Genomic DNA, 21,300 nt, shown 5'->3' on the forward strand with positions numbered 1-21,300 from the left:
CATCACAAACCTCTTACATATGCAAGTTAAATTTAAATTAGACTACATACATTCCAACTCTGATCAAGCAACTCCGTATTCTTTAATCACCTTTGTCTTTAGATATCAGGGCACATTAAAGATGCTACTCCTTACCTTGATGCTTTATCTACATAAAGTTTCCAATTTGTTGGGGTGTTTCATGTGTTGCTAGACGTGAGAGTACGTGTTATTTGCAGTTTAGAGATAATGTGTTTTTTTTTTTCCAATTCAAGTAATGAGAAATTAAAAAAAAAATGTTGGAAAGAAGTAATTTTAGTGATGATATTAATCTGAGACTGTGCCCAAACAAAGTTAAGTTCTTATAGCAAGTGACACCTTTGTTTTTTTTTTTTAATTTTTAAATTTTATAGTTAAGTCTTTATAGTAAGTGATATGCTATAATATATGTACAACATTTTCCAAAACCATATTGCAAAAAACATTCCAATATTATCCGTGCATCGCATGAGCAACTTACTAATTACTACTAATTAATGAACTCTTTTCAAACGACATTGTTTTCTATTATCAACATGGCTTTATCCTGCACGGATTTTTTCTGTCTTAAAGATGTTAACGATGGCTTACTAATCTACGGTTGCTTGATTGAAAGACAACGATAAGAGCAATGTAAACTAGCAATTATAAAGACACGCATAGGTTGTTCTTCAGATCGATATACACGAGGCCTAGGGGTACAACACCTATATTGCTAGTTAAATCAAAATTAATCTTAGGTTGACTAATTTTTTCAGTCAAGTCAAACACTTGAAAATTTGAAAACATTTTATGGCGAAACAAAATAGTATAATTAATTCGTAGTATCTCCTTGGTAGGAGAACAGTTCATAATATCCATTTTATTAAATTGATAAATGAACATTTCCATACTTTTACCCTAGCTAGCTTAATAAAAAATTAGGCCAATCAATAACAACACTAATCATTATTTTATATCTTCTTACTCATAATTATAATAGTAAAAAAAATGAAACAAAGAAAAAAAAAAACAAACAGAGAATGAAAAAAGCTATGACACTGATTAATGTAACCAACAGAAACATTCAAGATTTAAATCTTTCATATCTCCGTTGAACCATTGAATTTATAAAAATTATTGTGGTTTTTCGATTCTTGTATATAAGAATAATAAATTTTTAAGTTATGACAAGATTTATTACGGCAAACCTGTCGCCTTTACAGTTGCAAAACTTGTCTTGAAAGAGTTGAGGTTAACCAACTCGTCATTCCTCGTAACATTTTCTTGTAACTTAACTCACCGATCGAACCCAGCCTCAACCTGAACAAATCCCGATTGTGGACTGTCTCCATTCCATGTTTTGGTCTCAAAATCATAAACAAAGCAAAGAAGTCAAACATTGAACAATGAAGAACGCTATGGGTATGGTGTTCCTTGCTAGAACAATACTAACAAAGCCCAACTGCCCAGCTTCAGCTTCAAAACTGCGATACTATTCTTCCCCACCCTCCTCTCCTCCCCCTAACAATAAGCTCTTTGTTGGAGGTCTCTCTCTCTCTCTCTTTACAAACACATACGACATTTGTAACTAACTCAATGTCCTAGTGCTTTTTGTTATGCTTATATATATCTATAAAATGATGGTGCCTTTTGGGTCTATCAGGTTTATCATGGTCAGTGAACGAGAAGTCCCTAACTGACGCTTTTTCTTCCTTTGGAGAGGTCACTGAAGGTAATGTGAAAGCGATACTCAAGCGTATTCTCTTATGTTGTTCACAAGTTATTTGACAAAAAGTCTGACTGATCTCCACTGTCATTGGTTTTTGTTAAAAAATCAGTTTTTTGATGTTAAATAATGGAAAATGTTTTTTAATTAAAGATGTATTAGCCAAATACATGTGTGTAAGAAGTAAAAACTGGAATTATTATAATTTACTAGCATGCATACACTCTCATGTAAATATGGATGTTCTAGTAGTCACACAGTCAAATAATTAATTTAGTCACTAACAAGATTATGCACTAGTACACGCTCGTTCAGACTCGGGTTTTCAAGTGCTTTCTTGATATGTGAAGGGAGCATCAATGGACTCTTTATAGGCGGTGGATTTTTTTAAAGCAAGTTAAATGGTTATTGCTTTGCTGGTGAATGTAGCATTTAGGAAATATCTATAGTAAACGGTACTGAAAAACTCATAAAAGTATTAGTGATTTAACTATAGTAATCTAAAATAAAATTATATGGTTACTCTCACTATATATGGTGATGATATCAGAAGTGGTTTCCTTTAGATGTACCATATAGGTATGTTGAATTTTTGTTCTTAAGTAGTATGGTGTGTAAATTATGTGACTGTTTTGAGTTGTAGTGAATATACTTTATGATAAAGACACCGGAAGGTCTAGAGGCTTTGGGTTTGTTAATTTTTCAAAGGAAGATGATGCAAGATGTGCAAAGGATGCTATGGATGGGAAGGTTAGCTTGTGCTTATAAGAGTCATATACCTTAAATGAAATTCCCAAAGTATCTTTTATGTGAGTTATTGATTAATACTGCTGATTGTGGTGGATTTGGTTTCAGGCATTGTTAGGTCGACCACTGCGGATAAGCTTTGCTCTTGAGAAGGTTCGTGGTGGTCCTGTTGTAGTTCCTCATCTTTCGAAAATTGGAGATATTGCAACTCGCAATACTTAAATGCCCTGGTAATTTATGTTAATATCTTTGGTGAAAAATGACAAATGAGAGCTGGAATATCCTTAATTTGTATATGATGCTTGTCATCCCTAAAGTAAAATGAATGGTGAATCTAAGAAATCAACTATCAATCAGTTTACTAATGTATTGAATTCAGAGATAATTGAGAATGCTTTTATAATTGGTTTAGATAGAAGATTTTGTAAACTGAAATTCAGCGGTCTGATGAACTGCATCAGAACCATGGGTTTCACTCTCAGCTGCCAAGTGACCCCCTCCCTCCAAAACCCTTCTCTCTGTGGCCGTTCAGCCTGGCTGCCTTGGTTCTCCCCATAGGATAAACTGCCTTCCTGTTTTGGTTACTAAAACCCAATCCCTCCCCCGGTAAAGATGTCAATACCATTTGGGCTGAGGGCCATTGGCACCATATTTTTGTTTGGAGTAATTACAATGGGTTCTGTGTTTCTTTAGCTATTACTGTGAAACTTCTTTGATCAGTGTAAATTAATGAGAAAACAATTGATCCATATTTAGGCATGTCTGTGTGTACTATGTTATGGCTTGGGGGTCATCCTCCCTTCCCCCCCCCCCCCCCTCCCCTTAAAAAATGAGAGAGAGAGAGAGAGAGAGAGAGAGAGGGTGAAATTTCTGGTTCTGCCCTTGAAAACAATTTTCTGTTATCTACCACGCCACAAATTTTTCTTCTTTGCTATAATAATAAATATGTTATTCTTGGATCTTTCCTGTATTATTTGTGAGCTTTCCTTGATATAAATTTAGAGACTAGTTTATCAGGTGAGACTTATTATGCCAAAGAAATTATTCATAAGCAGGGTGTGAATTTTGTAAAAGTTCAACTTTTATTAGTCCTGGGTTCATTCACGCAAAGAATTGATAGCCTGGATAATGCTCCAGCCTTCTAGATTCTGTGGGGGTAAAAATGCTTAAATGCACGTTTGGGCCTTAAGCCTGGTTAGTTGGTATAAGTCTGTTCAATTAGAGTCGTCAAGGCCCACAGGTCAGTCCGTGCTACAAGGGGCAGAGGAGTTGTTCGAGGAGGAGTATCTCCTCGGACGGGCCCAGTAAAGGCCATAGGACTTGCTAAAGGGTTTAGAGACGGAATTCTGGAAGATCTGTTGGGTAAATGCGTGATCCAAACACCTGTTAGAAGCAGGAACGTGTGAGAAATATTTAAGAAAAAAGCTGCTACCACCGCATTAAAGGCCCTGCATCTACCTCCCTGATCGCATTAATGGAGAAATGACCTCTGAACAGTAGTATTCAGCATTCCAGCTATTATTTGAAGACTTTAAGAAGGTGGTGGATGGGACAAATATCTAGGAAGAAAATCTTTGTTACACGTAGATGAAACAGGGAAAAAGAAGAAGGATATAAGAAGATGAGAGAGGAAAGAAGAGGGGGATCTTTTTTGGAAGCAAAAAATTGTAATCTTTTGCTTAGAGAAAGAAAGGCTATACAAATTATCCTCGGCTTATGTCCGAGGAGAGTTTTTTGTCATATTCACCTATTACTTGCATAGATTGCGGCATTCTAGCCTGTTTATTAATTCTCCAATATCCCTAACCTAGGTTTCAAACCCATACTCTACAAATTTCATTGTATAAGGCTTTTTGGGCCTAAGCCCATCACTCGTTTGGGTCCGGGTACAAATTGTGCACCTACAGGTTCTATAGTTTTAAAATTTTAAAAAATTTAAGTTGACTTATCTCCTAGTTTCATGCTCTTTTCTTCTTGGAGCCCTATAAAATCATTATTTTCCAAAGAGGAGAGAAAATTTGGCTTTTGTGCCGATTGAGAACATTAAGCTTCACAATACTACATTTTTTTTCCCTCTATGTTTCTCTTTATGGGTTGAAAAAATTCTATAGAATAAATATGCTTTGATTGTCTACATTGTGTATCTGATCTTTTTATGACCATTTCCCTGTTGAAGTGCTTATGGAGCATGTTCCTAAAATTTTTTGCTGTATATTAAAATTATGGAGAGCGATTATAATACTGGAGGGCCAAAGTAGTAAGCAGTGTTGCAGACATAACTACTTTGAAGGGCTAGCAGGAGGTGAATAAGCCCCTGCCATATGTTTGAGGGAAATATACATAAAAAGGCATAAATTTATACCCTTTTTCATATTAGGTCCCAAGTTTTTTATTTTTTCAATTAAAGCCTTAAACTTATGAAACTGTTTAAATTTGAAGCCCTTATCTATTTCTTTTATTCATTTCCAGTATTCTAGGCAATAACAGAGTAGAGAAAAATGGAAAACTTTTGATAAAATTAATGTTTCACGTAGGTAATCAGTTTCAATAATTTGGCAATCATTGTCTCACTTTAAGCTCTCTCTCTCTCTCTTCAATGGCTTCCAAAGTGATTTATAAACAAGCCCCAGTTGAAATATAGAGTTTAATTAATGGTTATCCATTTTTCTCTATTCTGTTAAAGCCCAAAATAAATGAATTGCATAGTGAAGATGGACAAAGGGTTCAAATTGAAACAATTGCATAAATTTGGGACTTTAATTGAAAAAATTAAAATCGTGGGACTTAATCTGAATCATAATATAATCGTTGAACCTTTTTATGTAATAAAAAGTTGCCTTTTGCTTGGTCTCCGTGTGTATTAGAGTATATGGCACGTTTGTATCGAGCACTATTGAGAATTGCTCGCAATGATTTTATAATAACTAGATGTTATTAAAGGCTTTGTTGAGCTTTAGTCAAAGATGTAAGGAATTGAAACCTTACTCTTACAATTCTAGTACTAATAGTGAGATTCAAATACTATACTGAAGATGTTAATGTTAAAATAGGAGTAGAAAATGTTTGAGAGGAAATAGAATATTCACATCTTTAGTAACATATGATCATGCCTCTGAATTCGACTAAAGCTTAGATAGGCCTGCTAATTACGCACATAAACGCACAAAGTTATAAGGTGGGAGTTGGATGTTGGCACTTCTTGGGAGTTGAGCACTTCTTTTGGAGTGGACTTGGGGCTTACACATATAAGGCCTTCATCTACTCCTCTCCTTAATTACATATACAAACACATCTGCTGCCCCCAGCGCCCAGCCACACTTGGGAGGGAAAGGCAAACTCAATATTTTTTCTGGTGAACATATATAAAGTTTGTGTAGTTTAATAAGAGTTGTGAGAGTATGATTAGTATTTCTTGACTTTTCTGGAAGGTGTTTTAGTTTCATTTATGTGTGACTGATTCACTGGTCTTTAGGATGCTTGAACTTTATCAAGGAATTGACTCATTTAGAGAATACAGCAACCATTGTTATTGTTCCCTCTCAAGCAGTGTCATTTATAGAGGCACTAAAGCTTATTCTTCTTTAGATTACTATTTTCATCAATAATCTTAGACTAACATAAAACATTTTTAGAGGTTAATAGTTTGATCTATTAAATTACTTTTTTCTGTAATTTCTATGCTTCTGTATCTAAGCTCATAGTCCCAATTTGCCTCCGCAGGTCTATACAATCTTCAAATCCCTTCATCGCTTTAACCTTTTTCCTTGGCCACTGCCATAACTGGTATTATTTGTGCATGTTTCACAATCTGGACTGTGTTACCCTTTATTGTATCCTACGCAAAAACTACTACATTGATCTGGTTGTATAATTTTATGTTACGTTTTCTATTTCTCAAATTTTCCTGATCTCGCTTATGAAAGTTTGTCGGAACATTTAATGCCATAAAATTAAAACACTGTTTTTAATCTCACGTTTCTAATATAAAATCAGTGCCTTCTCACTCCATGCTCATATGAGCATGCTATAGCCATCTGTTTAATCCCTGATCACAATAGGCCACACGTAGTACCAGTTGTAATTTGGTCCTCTCCTATTTAAATCCACAAATTTTCTCTATTTTTAGTTAGATGTAAGAAACAGTATTTATGTGATTTTGTGTTGTGTAATTGGGTTTTTTGAGACCTTTGACTTGTTCCCAACTATTTAATGGGGTTCTATGGTGAAGGGTTTGGCGATAGGAGAGGTGAATGTGGATTTTTTTTTTTTTTTTCAAAAGGGGGCGGGGGGGTATCCTCCACCCAAACTACACTATCCGTTACATTACAAGCCTATCTAGCCAGTAAGTGGGCCGCTACATTACAATTTCTGTTAATATGATTTGCTTTCCAAGCATGAAAGTGTTGTAACCATTTCTTCGTTCCTTCAATGACCTTCTGGATTGAGCTTGGAGGAGTATTAGCCCTGGCCAGAGCAAACATGACAACCTTCGCATCTTCTTCTATTACTACATCTTTAAGGCCTAGATCTTTTGCCAAAAGGATCCCTTCTTCTGCAGCCTTTGCTTCCACCTCTAAAGCTCCCAGAGGCAGAGGGAGCTTTTTACTCATCGCTCCCATCAGACTTCCCTCCTCATTTCTAATTATTACTCCAACACCACAACTGCTAGCTTCCTTAAACACAGCTCCGTCGACATTGATATTGTACCAACCATAATTCGGAGGACGCCATTGTGCTCCGACATCGGGCCTCGATCGGGGCGTATGGTTGGATGAGGTGGTCCCCTGCCTAAATTCTTCAACATATCTTTTAGCATCTCTGACTATGGTTTTAGCTGCCTTACATGTCCCCTCATGTTTGAGAAGGTTTCGGTTATTCCATATGCTCCAAACGAGGATTGCAAACACATTCCAATCAATATTCGAGGCCTCCTCTCTAAGCTTCCAGTAAACCTTTATGAAATCGTGTTGGGTATTATTCCATCTAGGGAAGTTGATTCCGAATTCCTTCCATACCTCAAATGCCATACTGCAGTCCCATAGGGCGTGGGTTGAAGATTCTTTTCCTCCACATGCTGCACACCTGTCCTCAACAATGACTTTTCTTCTAGCCAAGCAGTGGTTTGTCGGCAATATGTCCTTGCAAGCCTGCCACAGGAAATGCTTGATTTTACTTGGGCATTCAAGCTTCCATATAGACTTCCATAGGTTTGTCATTTTTGATGCATCCGAGCAGTTCCCACTAGCCTTTGTCCCTTTCTTTTCCTTCAGCACGTGGAGTGCCACTCCGTATGCACTCTTCACTGTAAACTTTCCATTGCTTGTCCATGCCCATATCCTAGAGTCATCAGGGAGGCTCAAGCTGATTGGTATTCCAAGAATAACCTCAGCTTCATGTGGAAGAAAAGTGTTCCTCACCTTTTCGCAGTCCCAAGTGCCTTTCTCTCGGTCCAACAGGCTCTCCACCCTTTCCCCCTCTAAATGTTGGCAGCAATCTGTCCCTCCAAATGTCCACTTTTCTGCCATTACCAATACACCATCGCATACCTCTTTCCAGGATGCATCTGGCTTCCAGTAAACTTCTCCACGTGTATGATGGCCTTTTTCCTAGTTGGGCTTCCAGGAAGCTTATGTTTCTGAAGTATTTTGCTTTTAAAACCTTGTGAAGAAGAGAAGATGGGTTTTGGACTATACGCCACTCCTGTTTGGCTAATAACGCTACATTGAACGCCTTGAGATCCTTAAATCCCATTCCGCCATCTGACTTCCATTGACACAGCTTATCCTAAGAAATCCAAGCCATTTTTCTTTCGCTTTCCTTCTGACCCCACCAAAATTTTCTTACCATAGAATTTAAGTCTGTGCACAACGAGTCCGGAAGCTCAAAGCAAGACATAGTATAAGTCAGGGTGACATGGGCCACCGCCTTAATAAGTATCTCTCTACCCTCTCTTGATAGAAGCTTGCCTTTCCACCCCGCTATCCTTCTTCCCACTTGGTCCTTAATTCGGTTGAAGGCCTTCTTTTTTCCTTTGCCAATCAACTGAGGTAATCCAATGTACTTTCATGTTACTTGATTATCTAGGCCCCAAATAGTTCCTTCACACCATCCTGGACTTCCTTTGTTGTGTTCCTACTGAAAAAGAGAGAAGTCTTCTCTTTATTTAATTTCTGACCTGACCCCCACTCGTAGTCTTTTAAAATCTGGCTTACCTGAATGGCCTCATTCGAAGTTTCTCTACAAAAAATAATACTATCGTCCGCGAAGAACAAGTGGGATATTTGGGGAGCCCTTCTACACACTGGTACCCCATTAATTTGACCCATTCTCGCTTCATTTTGAAACATGGCTGAAAGGCCCTCGGCACACAAAAGATAAAAGTACGGAGAAATAGGATCACCTTAGCGAAGACCCCTTATCAGGAAAATTTTTCCTTTTGGTTCGCCATTGATAAGAACTGAATAAGACATGGTTTTCACACACATCATGGTGAGCTGAATCCACCTTTCTTGGAATCTCATTTTCCTTATCATCTCCTCTAGGTACCTTCATTCTACCCTATCGTATACCTTGCTTATGTTGAGCTTTACTGCCATCAACCCTTTCTTCCCCTTTTTCCTCATATTAATATAATGCATCGTCTTAAAAGCGACAAATATATTATTAGTGATTTGTCTTCTCGGAACAAAGGCACTTTGAGCTTCACTTATCACCTCTGGCAGAATTCTTTTCAGCCTCTTTGCAAAGACCTTGGACATGATTTTATATATTACATTGCACAAGCTAATCGAGCAAAATTTAGTAGCCTTTCTTCCCCTTTTTGAGCTTTACTAATTTGTTGAGCTTTACTGCCATCAGCCCTTTTTTCCCCTTTTTCCTCATATTAATATAATGCATCGTCTTAAAAGCAAAAAATACATTATTAGTGATTTGTCTTCTCAGAACAAAGGCACTTTGAACTTCACTTATCACCTCTGGCAGAATTCTCTTCAGCCTATTTGCAAGGACCTTGGACATGATTTTATATATTACATTGCACAAGCTAATCGAGCGAAATTCAATAACCTTCTACAGGCACTTCACTTTTGGGATTAGACAGATATAGGTCTCATTTAGAGCATAAGGCATTATACCAGAATTTAGAGATTGCATGATACAACTAATCACATTAGGTTCAACTACATCCCAATACTTATGATAAAAGATAGGGGGTATACCATCTGGGCCGGGGGATATTGTGGGATGAATTTGGTTTAGTGCAATTTTAATCTCCTCCTCTCGAAATTCCTCCAGCAAAGACTCATTCATTTTCGGGGTAATCCGTAAATCCATGGCTTCCACCTTAACTTCATGGTCACATGGTTGTTCAATACTATAGATATTGGTGAAGTAATCAAGAATAATCTCCTCAATTTGTCCTTTTTCCTCATGCCATTGCCCATCTGCTCCCCAGAGTCCTTCAATTCTATTTTTCCTCTGTCTTTGGGTTGTCGTTGCGTGGAAAAACTTGGTATTCCGATCTCCGCATTTCATCCACATCGCTCTAGACCTCTGGTTCCACATTACTTCCTCCTGTATGAGCACTTCATTGATTTCTTTCCTGAGTGCCTCAATCTCACTTGCAGTTTCGTGGAGCATGTTTAGGGCCTCAAGGTGTTGGAGATGCCCTTGATTCACTTTTAAGGCTTTGTTCACATTTCCGATGACTTCTTGGTTCCACCTTTGGGGACGAACTTAACAATTACCTTAATCTATCATGAATCTGAAATTTAGGGTCTACTCTTAAGGGGTCCCAAGCTTCTTCAATAACTTGCTTGCACTGCTCATCTCAGGACCACATTGCCTCAAAAAGGAACTTTCTCTTTGTTAGTCTTGAGAAAACCTTCCCTTGCAAACATAAAACCAGCAAGCAATGATCTAAGGCAGACATTGCCACATGGTATACCTTTGCTTCTGGAAACAGGCCTCTCCACTCCTCATTGGCTACCATTCTATCTAATTGGATTAGAGTCCTCTGCTCCCCTAGGTGCCCATTACACCACGTATACCTTTGCCCCACAAAACCCAAACTAGTAAGATCACAATTGTTTAAGCATTCCCTAAACTCCCTCATTTGCCTAGCATCCCTCTCCATCCATCCCACCTTTTCCTCTGATTGGGTGATCTCATTAAAATCCCCAAAAACAACCCAAGGCATCTCGCATTGTTTTCTCAATGAATTCAACAGTTTCCATGAAATATGCCTCTTACCTGTATTAGGCTGACCGTAGAAACCAGACGCTCTCCACGAAGAAACACTCGATCCACTATGCATTACCACGTCGATATGCGAATTTGAACAGCTTTTTCAACCTTACATCGGTCCCTTCCTTCCAGATCGTTGCCAAACCACCACTCTTCCCATCGCTAGGAACCATAATCCCCTGGGTGAGCTTTAATTTTTGTTGAAATCCCTTCCTCTTGCTCTCACTGGCTTTGGTCTCCGACAAGAAGACTAGGATCATTTTTTTTACTTCACCTCATCGGTGAGAGTTCGCACTGCTGGGGGTGATCCTAGACCCCGACAATTCCACGCTAGAATTTTCCTTTATTTGCATGGCTGCCACACCGACATCCCTATTGACAATTTCCTCTGTTTGTGTGGTACTGCTCTGAACCTTTTTGCTATGCTTGAGCTCTAATTTGTTTGAGTCTAACTCCTGTAGTTGTATTGGGCTTTCCCTTTTAATCTTGGTTTCACCTTCTTTTTTAATTTTGCTAAGGCTTTCATTTTCCTTTGGGTTCGTGTTCTGGGTTGCCCTTGCCTTGCGCTTCCAGTGTCCACTTTTTAGGCCCAAGCTCTCTGTAGTCCAGCCCAACTCATTGGAGTAAATCATTGCCATTGGGCCTAAAGCCTTGTTGGGCTTTCTTGGACTTTCTTCGTTCTGGTCCCCTCTTCCACTTAGTCTCTCGTGGAAAACAAAGAAAGAGTCTTCCCTTTGTTCTGTCGCCATCTCCCATTCTTATTGCTCTCATGGAACTTCTCTGTTGCCTCATTATTGCTCTTATGGGCTGGCTCTCTACCTGGTTTCCTCAATATCTCTCCTCTTAGCCATGCACCATACTGGAGTTGCCCCTGATCTAGCTGGTTTCCACTCCCTTGAATCTCTATACAGTCTCTAAGGTCATGACTCATAAGACCACAATTGTAGTAGAAGTTTGGCAACCTCTCATATTTAAAATAGACCCACCTTCCTTCATCTCCCTTAATGGTTATCTTCTTCCCCCATACTAGTTTTTTCGTGACATCCACCTTTACTCTTACTCTTAGGCACTTACCCCATTGTACTCCCTCCTCTGCCACATCCACCTCTATGACCTCACCGAGAGTTGAGCCAATTGTGTGCCCCGTTTCCCTTGTTCTACACTTGAGTGGTAGATTGTGTATTTGTACCCAGAAGGGAGACCATCGTAACGAAATTTCCTTTAGCACTTGTTCACCCTCGAATTCTTGGAGGAGAATCAGTTGTTTATCGTAGCTCCATGGACACATTTCTAGGACTTTCTTTTTGTCTCCAAACTCCACCATGAACATCTCATCCTCTATCTCTGAGATTTGTACGCCTTTATTCGGTTTCCATACCATTCTTAGATTCTTCCTTAACGAGTCAAGGCCAATACTTCTACATGATAGGACCTTCATGACTAAACAGCACCACCCCACCTTTTTCGCCGATGTCGTGCTGTTTTCCCAAGACAATTTTCTTATCCTCTTCCTCTGTAAACGATAGCTTCTGCCACAAAGATTCTAGCTCTTCTTCCATATTTCTAATACCTAACCTCACCCAGAAGAGGTCACACACACTCTTGCAAGGGACAGGACCCTACAAGACACTCACTGCTACCACATGCACAAGAGCACGAGAGCCATGGTATGTATATGTTGATGTTTATCAGCTTGGCATTGCACATTGTCACCGTTGTCGGTGAATGTGGATGTTGATTATGGACGGCAGACTACATATGAAGCTTTATCACTTGTAAGTTGTAACCCTGACCTGTCTTTTCTCTTTCAAGAGTGGGTGATTCAGCCCGAAGTCCAATGATTGGGCCAAAACCATAAACACCGAACTCACAATTTAGATAACTAAGATATTAAAGAGGTGGGTTGCTTCTATACATACTAGGTCCCGAGATCAATCATGATGTGCATAACGTCACATTGTATTGTAGTGAGGCACTGATTATGGGTCCGTTTGGATAGAACTTATTGCTGAAAACTGAAAACACTGTAGCAAAATAATTTTTAAATGTGTAAATAGTGCTGCGGGACCCACTTTTAATAAAAAATTGCTAAAAAAGTACATGCACAGTGCGCGCACAGTACGCGCACAGTGTGCGCACAGTACGCGCACAGTGCGCGCACTGCGCGCTTGTCCCCCACAGTAGCGGAAAAAAAAAAAAAAAAAAGCAAAACGTGGACGCAGCAACTTTAAGCTGCATCCAAACGCCCTCTATATTATTGAACACTAGCGTTCATCAAAAAAATTATTGAACACTAGTTTTGAAGCACATGCAAGGCACGTGTAAAATACTATTAGAGAATATTAATAATAAATAATATTATAATTCTCTCACATGATTTTTAAATTTTAATTAATTTCTTTATATAATTTAGAATGAACACTAATAATTTATATACAACGGTAGCTTGGCGTGTATGATGTGCATGAGAGATCAATATTTTAAAGATAACCAGAAATCTACATTTCCTACAACATATAATAGTAAGCAAATACAAGACCTCTAAGCGTAATTGTATCTAAAGATGCTATAATTGATGCTTGAGTGGCGTCGATAAATGGGATTTTTGAGCTTTGCCTAGAGGAGTTGACTCAATTCTCTTTGTTTTTACTAATCTTTTTGTTGGTCTGCAAAAGTAAAGTCATATTAGATTTTAGAGAAAAGATAAACAACAAGAATAAGATTATTAATAAAACATAAATAAATGTTAGGTAAATTGACCAAAAATATATAAGTGCTTAAGTAAAAAGCATGTAATATTACATAGCATTATGAAAAAATGAACTTAAAAAAATGAAATAGGACCTAAAGAATATAGAATGTATTTCTTTTGAACTTGTACCTTCAATCTAACCCTAAAACCTTAAAATAAGATTAAACTTCAAAGACAGAGAAAATTGATATGCATGATGAAATGAACAAATATACACCATGCAAAATAGATTGAAAAAAAATTATAAAGACTCTCCATCACATTATAATTAAGTTTCTATCACCTTTTTTCTCCAAAAATAAAAAGTTTTTATCACCACAGAACCATTCACAGATTAGAATCCACTAAGGTGCTTGAAGATTAACTATCCAAGGTAATTTTTAAGCATAGGATTTCATTGAATTTTGGGGTCTGTGGGGGAAACAATGCCTTTGGTATTTTCTCTGTTCTCTATTTTCCTTTCTTTTTAAACCTTAGCATCATGGTTAGGAAAACTAGAGCCAACAAGAAAACCTCCACTCCTTCTACCCCTGAGTTCCACAGTGATAGGTTTAGAACCATTAAGTGTCAAGAAACCTATGAGAAACTGAACATATTTAGGTATGTTTGGGCTGAGCGTAGGGTCATTCTAGATGAGCCTGATCGGGAGATTCGTAGGAATTTTGAGCGTAGGGGTTGGTTACCTTTTTTAGATGTCAAGCACTCTCCTCTAGCTGCTTTGATTAGAAAGTTCTACTTGAACCTCTCTGTCCACTCCGATGATTCCAGCATTCAGTTTGTGAAGAGTTGGATAAAGGGTGAAGAGTATGTCATTATTCCTCAGGTAGTGGCTTCTGCTCTTAGTATACCTTTGGTACAATAGCCTGTGTACCCTTACACAGAGCCTCTTCCCCTTAATGACATTATGTCACTCATTACTGGTACTTCCATTAGATGGGAAACTGATCCTCGTATTACTTCCCATGAGTTTACAGAGCTCAATTATTTGTTTTTCTGGATTTCTTGTCATAGTATTTGGCCTATCTCTCACCTTCATACTATTCCCATTAAGAGATGTGCATTTTTGTACACTCTCGTCATGAATGCTCCTATAAGTTTTCATTCTCTTTTCATTAGCTCAGTAGTTGAGGTTCATAGGAGTAGTGCCAAATCCCATGGTTTGTTTTTCCCAGTTTTCATTCATAGGATTTTGTTAGATTTAGGTTTAGATGACTTTCCCACATCCAAGCATGTCCATATCATAGCTCCTATAGGTGCCACCTTCCTTAGGCAAAGAACTGCTCAGTTAAAAGCTAGCTCTAAACGCCTTAGAGTCGAGTGTTCTATAGGTGATGCATCTAGGCCTCTTCCTTCTGATGATCCTTCTACTGAGACATATGTAGACCCCACAGCTGCCATGGATCCTTCACCATCTACATCGAGTGACTCCTTTATCTGTGCCACTTTAGATACAGTTGTGACTGTTCAAGCGGCGCATGGACAGCTTTTGTAGGATTTGCTTAATGAGGTTGCGGCCTTACAAGCAGATTTGGCGCATGCTAAATGTTCTACTCCACATGCTCCACCTTTTGATGATAATCCTTGATTGCCCTTTGGCAATTCATCACAAAAGGGGGGAGTTTTGGATTTCGGAGATTTGGAGTTTATAGATTGTATCTAGGAGCTTCATGATGATTTATTTATTTTATGGGTTGTATATGTTAGGGGGAGACATTTATTTTGTTGTTTAGTTGTTTTATTGTTTCTTGTTTCACATATGGTACATTTGGTTATTGATTTATATTTATGATGTTATTCATGATATAGGTCTTTATTTTATGTTTTGTGAAATTAAGAAGTTTAATTTTGGTTTACTTGTATTTTCCACACATGCGTTTATGTGTTTGTTGAGTGTTTTAGGAATTTACAGGTTAATTCAGTCGTGGTTACTGTCTACATTGGCAACTGATAGATAGTAGTTAGGTTGAATTGTATTTAGGGCTTTTTAAATTTGAATAGGCTGTTTTACTTTGAGCATTTTAGGTTTTTGTAATATGTTTTGTCACGGATTGCCAAAGGAGGAGGTTGTTAGATTCTAAGACCTTAGGGGCTAATGTATTAGAACTTTAATATGTATTGTGTTGGCAAACCATGATCAAAACATAGAATCTAGGATTAGGCTTGCTCAAAGTGTGTTTAATTGTAAAATTGGAATCGAGTTATTGCAGGATTTATTGGACAAAATCTACAAGGCTCGATCGATCAAAAATTAGACTCGATCGATTGAACCACGTGTAGATTTATTTTTCTGCAGATTTTCCAATTCAGTCCTAGCCCGTTTGACGGGTTATGTTTTACTCCAAGTATAAAAGGAAAAACTCTAGCTACGTTTCAGAGGTCTTTTAAGTGTTGTGTGTTGAATCTTTTGTGAGATCTAGAGGTGTTTACCTTCATACACATACATAGAGTTATCAAGATCAAGATTCACGTCAAGAGCTTGATGATCGCTTCAATTGCTGCTTAAAGAACTTAAAGAAGATCTAAAACCTTTGAGTGGAGTCTCAAAGTCACAAGTAGGTGAACTTGTGATTGCTGCAGATCAAGGAAAGAAGTAGTCCATGGACTCAGAGCTGTCACGTGGCCGTGGTAGTAAGTTTTCTACACGAGGTAACAATAAGAAGTTAGTGGTCTAAGTTTTATTGTAAAAACTTCAATTCTTTCATAATGGATTTGTTTTTACCTTAAGGATAGTTAGGTTAAATCCTCCCTAGATTTTTTACCAATTAGGTTTTCCTAAGTTATCATATTGTTGTGTTCTTTATATTTCCGTATTATTTACATGATATGATTTGAATGTGCTAACCTAAATCTGATTAATTTATCTAAATAATCACTTGGCTAAATAACTAGGTTAAACAACTTGTATTTAAGGGGTCTAAAACTTTACAAACACCTACATGAATAATGGACTACATTGATAGCTTAAAATTGTGTTTTTTGTAAGTGAGATGACGGGACCAAAATGACAACAAGTTTTAAAGGATATGAACCACAATGAAGTTATAAAACTTAATGACCAAATTGAAAACATGGCCAGAATATAGGAGTTAGAGATCAAAAATGTATTTTTAGTGTCCGTTTGGTATAATTAATTTTGCCAACTTATTTTACTATTTAACTTATTTTTGTTACTATTCATGAGTCCCACTACATTTTTGGTACTATTCGTGGGTCGTACTATACTATTTCAGCTAACTTTTACCTTTATTTATAGTACTTACAGCAAAAAAATTTCAATTTCAACGAAATAAGCAGATCCTAAATAGGCTCTTACCTTTAATTAACCTTAATATACTGCATCTAATATACTGTAACTAAGTTTTAGACTCATCTTAATTGTGCATATAATTTTTTTTTAGAGAGTTTCAACCTATGGCGTCCACTCTTGATGATAGCTCTTTATCATCAAACCAAGACACCAATCAGTTTTTTATGTAGACGAAAAATTGAACCCCAGATTTCTTATACAACCATCAGAAACTTTACTAGTTGAGCTAACTGAAACATATATGGTGCATATAAATTGTAATGTCCATATTTCACAATAGTTTATTTACCAAATATATTTGGGTATTCATTCACGGGTGAGAAGTTAGGAATATTTTCATTGTGATGGCAAGGTGTCTTTCTCTTTCATTGTGAGTAACGGAGTCAACAACGACGTCATTAACGTGGCTCCCACAACCAAGGCCGTGGTGCATGATATCACTGATACGAAGCCCTTCGGTGTCTTGAATGGGGATAAGAATCTGTGATGCGTGTGTTAGTGGGAGTCCAATATGCCATGATTGGAGTTAATTCCCGGTTTTTTTTATAGATTACAGTAATCGATAGATGGAACGTGCAAGGTACTTGCTTTGTAGGAAAAGAAAAGTATTGTTATATGGGTCCCGCTAATTAATGATCTTATGGCCCTTGTTAATGGAAAATATTAATGAATTATTTTATAAAAAATTTATAAAAAAAGAAAAAAAAGTAATTAATATTTGGGTAGATTTTTTTTTTTTATTTCTCATAAAATGAGTATAAAAAATTTCTTAAAATAGCTTGTGAACTCTACAGGCACCTGTTAACATAATCATTTTTAATGCTCAATTTTAATTATTGAGAGTAATGAGTTTAGCTTGCTTTCAATACTTTTTTAACTGAAATTTTCTTTTATTTTAATAAAAAATTGTCACATCATTTATTAACTAAATAAAATGTGGAGATTAAAACGCACTACCACTTATCGTTGTTGTAAGTGCACAATTGCACCTGAACCCAAAGACAATTATGGGCTCAGGCCCAATGAGCCTTAAACAATGAAATTTGTAGAGCGTGGGCTTGAAATCTAGATTAGAGGTACTGAGAACTTAATAACAGGCTATGATGTGCAAACACTTGTAAATAATGAATGATAATTGCCGATGGACCTCTTCGGACGTGAGCCGATGACCACTTCTATATTATTTCTCTTTCTTTCTTAAAGATTACAATTCTTAATTTCTTTCTTGGTTACAGACTGGCCCTTTTTCTTTGGCCTTCACCCCCCTTTAAATACTTCTTTCCTGATGTTTTATCCACGTGTTGCTCAAACCCCCTCCCCCCTAGATATTTCTTCTCTTAGTGCCTTTGAATAGTGACCAGAAGTTTCAGTTCTACTGTTCAGTGGTCACTTCCCCATTAATGCGGCTAAGGAGGTAGGTGCAGAGTCTTTAATGTGGAGGTGGCAGCCTTTGCTCTTGATATTTTTCTAACACCGGTGTATCTAGAAGGTTCAGGGTTTCCCCCTTTTAACCAACAGTCTTTCTACAATTCTGCCTTGACCTTCGTAGTGAATCTCCGAGTTCTCTTGGGTCTGTCCAAGGAGAAACTCACCCTCGGATGTATCCTCGGACCCTCGGCGTATGGGCCGATTTGCAGTACTAACAAATTCTTAGCTCAAAAACAGATCAGCCCTCCTTGCTAGAGCCCAAAGGCCCAAATGCCCGCTTGGGTCCTTTTACTCCCCACAATAGCCCCTTAAAACTCTATTTTTCAGCATCCGAGGAGAAAAATAGGGTTTTGATCCAACGAGAACTTACCCCACACGTTTTGTAAATAACTGCGCGTGTGGAGATCGCTTCGTGTTCCAGAGGATGCCACTTGGCGGTTTTATTTTCAAAAACGCGCGCATTTATTACCGTAAGTTACACCTTGTCTCCCACGTTCAACGGTGAGATGAACATCTAACGGCCCTTGTTACCCCCTGAAAATTTAGGCGGGGACGAATGCAATTTCGAGGCCGCTTCCCGCACATCGTGACGCTTTAGGAACCTGCGCCTTCATTTAATTCTTCAGGGGCTAATCCCATCAAAACATCAGTAATCACCTTTTCTCTGCAGAAATCCGTGGAAACTCGCACAACTTCAAACTTGTAAGTTCCTATTCTTTTTCTTTAACCCATTCTCCTCGGATCTTGTCCTCGGCTCTCATCTTAACCATTCTTTCCCTTAAAACTTAGTCTTTCGTCCCTTTCTGATGGGTAGATTTAAGTGTTTAGTTGACACCGCCACTGGGATGGAAGGTTTCAGAGCCAAATACCACATTCCCAGCGACGTAGGTTTAAAATACTGTCCGGCGGAAGCCGTGGCTGGGTCTAGGAAAACGGGAGAGGTTATCATTCCCATGATTGCCTTCATAGAAGGTGGGATGACCCTCCCTATGAAAAGTGTGACCAGGGAATACCTCCGCAGCCACCGGCTGTGCCCCGACCAGTGTGCTCCCAACGTCTTTAGAGTCTTAGAAGCGTTGACACTCTAAACGAGCAGATGGGTCTGAACCTTACCTGGCATGACGTCGCCTTTATGTACGAATGCCATAAACTTACAGGGGTTGGCTATTACATAAAATCCCGCTCTAGCGTAGTTAGGTTGATTTCTTGTCTGCCTAAGTCCAATAAAGGCATGAAGGACGACTACCTCATCGCCTCAGGCAACTGGCACGACGGCCTCCACTGCCCAGTCGAATGGGGAGATCCAGGTGTGACTAGGATCTAACTTCCCGCCCCATAGCTCCATCTAAACATCTTAAAATGTCCATTTACGTTTACTAAGCATTTTAACTTATTACATTTCCTACAAATCTGACCATGTTTGTCTGTTTTGGTGTCTTTCTTTGCAGATAAACAATACGTCCGCCCGTGCCTGAGCCATTGCAACGTTGCCGATTTGAATCGAGTGCTACGCTCAGAGGTGTTCGTGAGTGAAGACTTGCAACTGAGAGTGGCGCATTTGATATTAGGGTACGACCCTATCTCCTCGGACTTCCAGGAGATTGAGAACGCCATCGTTGCGGGTGACCGGAGGCGAAGAAGGATTCACGTGGCCAGACCGCACTTCTTAGCCGACCACGACCTTCTTGATGACCCCTACACTATACTGTACACAGACCATTGCGGTAATCCCCCTCGCCACGCACTCTCAGGCAACAGTTGTCCCAGAGGAGCAAGTGTCTTCGTCGAACACGTTGGACGAGGAGATAGATAAGTTTCAACTTGAAGACACCCAAAGGCCTCGCAGAAGCCCATTTTTTGTCCTTTCCGACGAGGAAGAGGAAGCCGCCGAGACCTCTGGGATAGTCGGTCTAGTGATAGCACGCCCAGACGACAGTTCCATTGAAGAGGACATGGACGTACTTAAGGACCTCCTGACCGCGAGAGGGGAGAAAGTGGCCAAAAAGGGGACGAGGGGATCCCAAGCTCCCCCTGCCTTGCCACTACCCCCTTCTCCAGCCGACCCCAAGCCTCCCGCCGAGGATCCGAAGAAGAAAAGGAAGGTGGAGGCCGAGGGGGCTGGTGGCGAGAAGCAAAAGAAGCCGAAACAGCAGCCACCGCCGGCTCAGCAGCAGAAGCTGGATAAGGGCAAAGGGTGCGCCCGTTCGGTTGAAAGCGGGGAGATCAGAGACTTGGCCGAGGTGCGCCGAGCACCAGCTATGTGGTCTCCCGAACTGAGACTGGATGGAGCGCCAATTCCCCTCCAGTCCAACATCAGGTTGTTCCAACAAGGCCATGCCCTCCACCTGGCCGAGGCGTTGGAGCGTCCTCTTCTGCTGCCCAAGGACATGGAAGCCTTGGAGAAGATGAGCCAGCCGCAGCTGTTCCTTTCATTGAAAATGGATTTAGCTCTGGTAAGTTCCACCTTACACTTATACTCTAGGTTCATTTGTAAACACTTTATCACATTTAACCCCCTGACATTTTTTTGCAGGCCATCCAAGAAGTTTTTGCGGCCGAGAAGTTCGTGGAGGATTCTTGGAAGCGAGCTGGAATGGAGCAAGAGCTACGACAAGAGACAGAAAGGTCCCTACGCTAGGCCCTAGCAGAAAATGGGAAGATCACATCGCAGCTGGCCGATCTAAAAAGAGAGAAAGATGGTGCCGAGGCCAGCTTAAGGACGATGGAGAACCAAGTGGAGGGGCAGCGTAAGCTTCTTCGCCAAAAGGACGACGAGCTCTCCCAAGTCCAACGGGCGCGCTCTGACTTGGAGAAGGAGCTTACGCGGATGAAGGAGGAGGCTCGCACCCACAAGCGCTCACTAGAGGCCATGAAGCAGGCCAGCTATCAGGAGGGCGTAACTGCAACGCAGGAACTGTTGACAGAAGCCTTTGCGACCTTGTGCCGAGAGTACTGTCAACAGGTCTGGGGAGAGGCCTTGAACGCAGCAGGAGTTCCTCAAGCTTCCGAGCTGAGGAAGCCCGAGAACGTTTGGCTTCCCCTAGACATGCAAAGAGATAGAAGACCCTCCTGTAGTTGCCTCTCCTGCGCTTCCTT

At 39.4% G+C, this 21,300-nt stretch overlaps 1 protein-coding gene across 2 annotated transcripts; it reads left to right on the forward strand.

Moving 5' to 3' along the window:
• Window positions 1-1,228: 1,228 nt before the first annotated feature.
• Window positions 1,229-6,362, forward strand: LOC142641053 (glycine-rich RNA-binding protein 4, mitochondrial). 2 transcript variants are annotated; one of them, XM_075815415.1, is made up of 5 exons: window positions 1,262-1,545; window positions 1,664-1,732; window positions 2,370-2,476; window positions 2,582-2,703; window positions 6,194-6,362. In XM_075815415.1, exons 1-4 carry the CDS (start codon window positions 1,407-1,409, stop codon window positions 2,693-2,695), a joined length of 429 nt encoding a protein of 142 aa, XP_075671530.1. In that variant the 5' UTR covers window positions 1,262-1,406; the 3' UTR covers window positions 2,696-2,703; window positions 6,194-6,362. The 2 variants fall into 2 exon arrangements, with proteins under 2 accessions (XP_075671531.1, XP_075671530.1); XM_075815416.1 differs by lacking the exon at window positions 6,194-6,362 and having other exon boundaries at window positions 1,229-1,545; window positions 2,582-2,888.
• The last annotated feature ends 14,938 nt before the right edge of the window (window positions 6,363-21,300 follow it).

Source organism: Castanea sativa, chromosome 6 (assembly GCF_040712315.1).
Source record: "Castanea sativa cultivar Marrone di Chiusa Pesio chromosome 6, ASM4071231v1".
Lineage (NCBI taxonomy): Eukaryota > Viridiplantae > Streptophyta > Magnoliopsida > Fagales > Fagaceae > Castanea > Castanea sativa.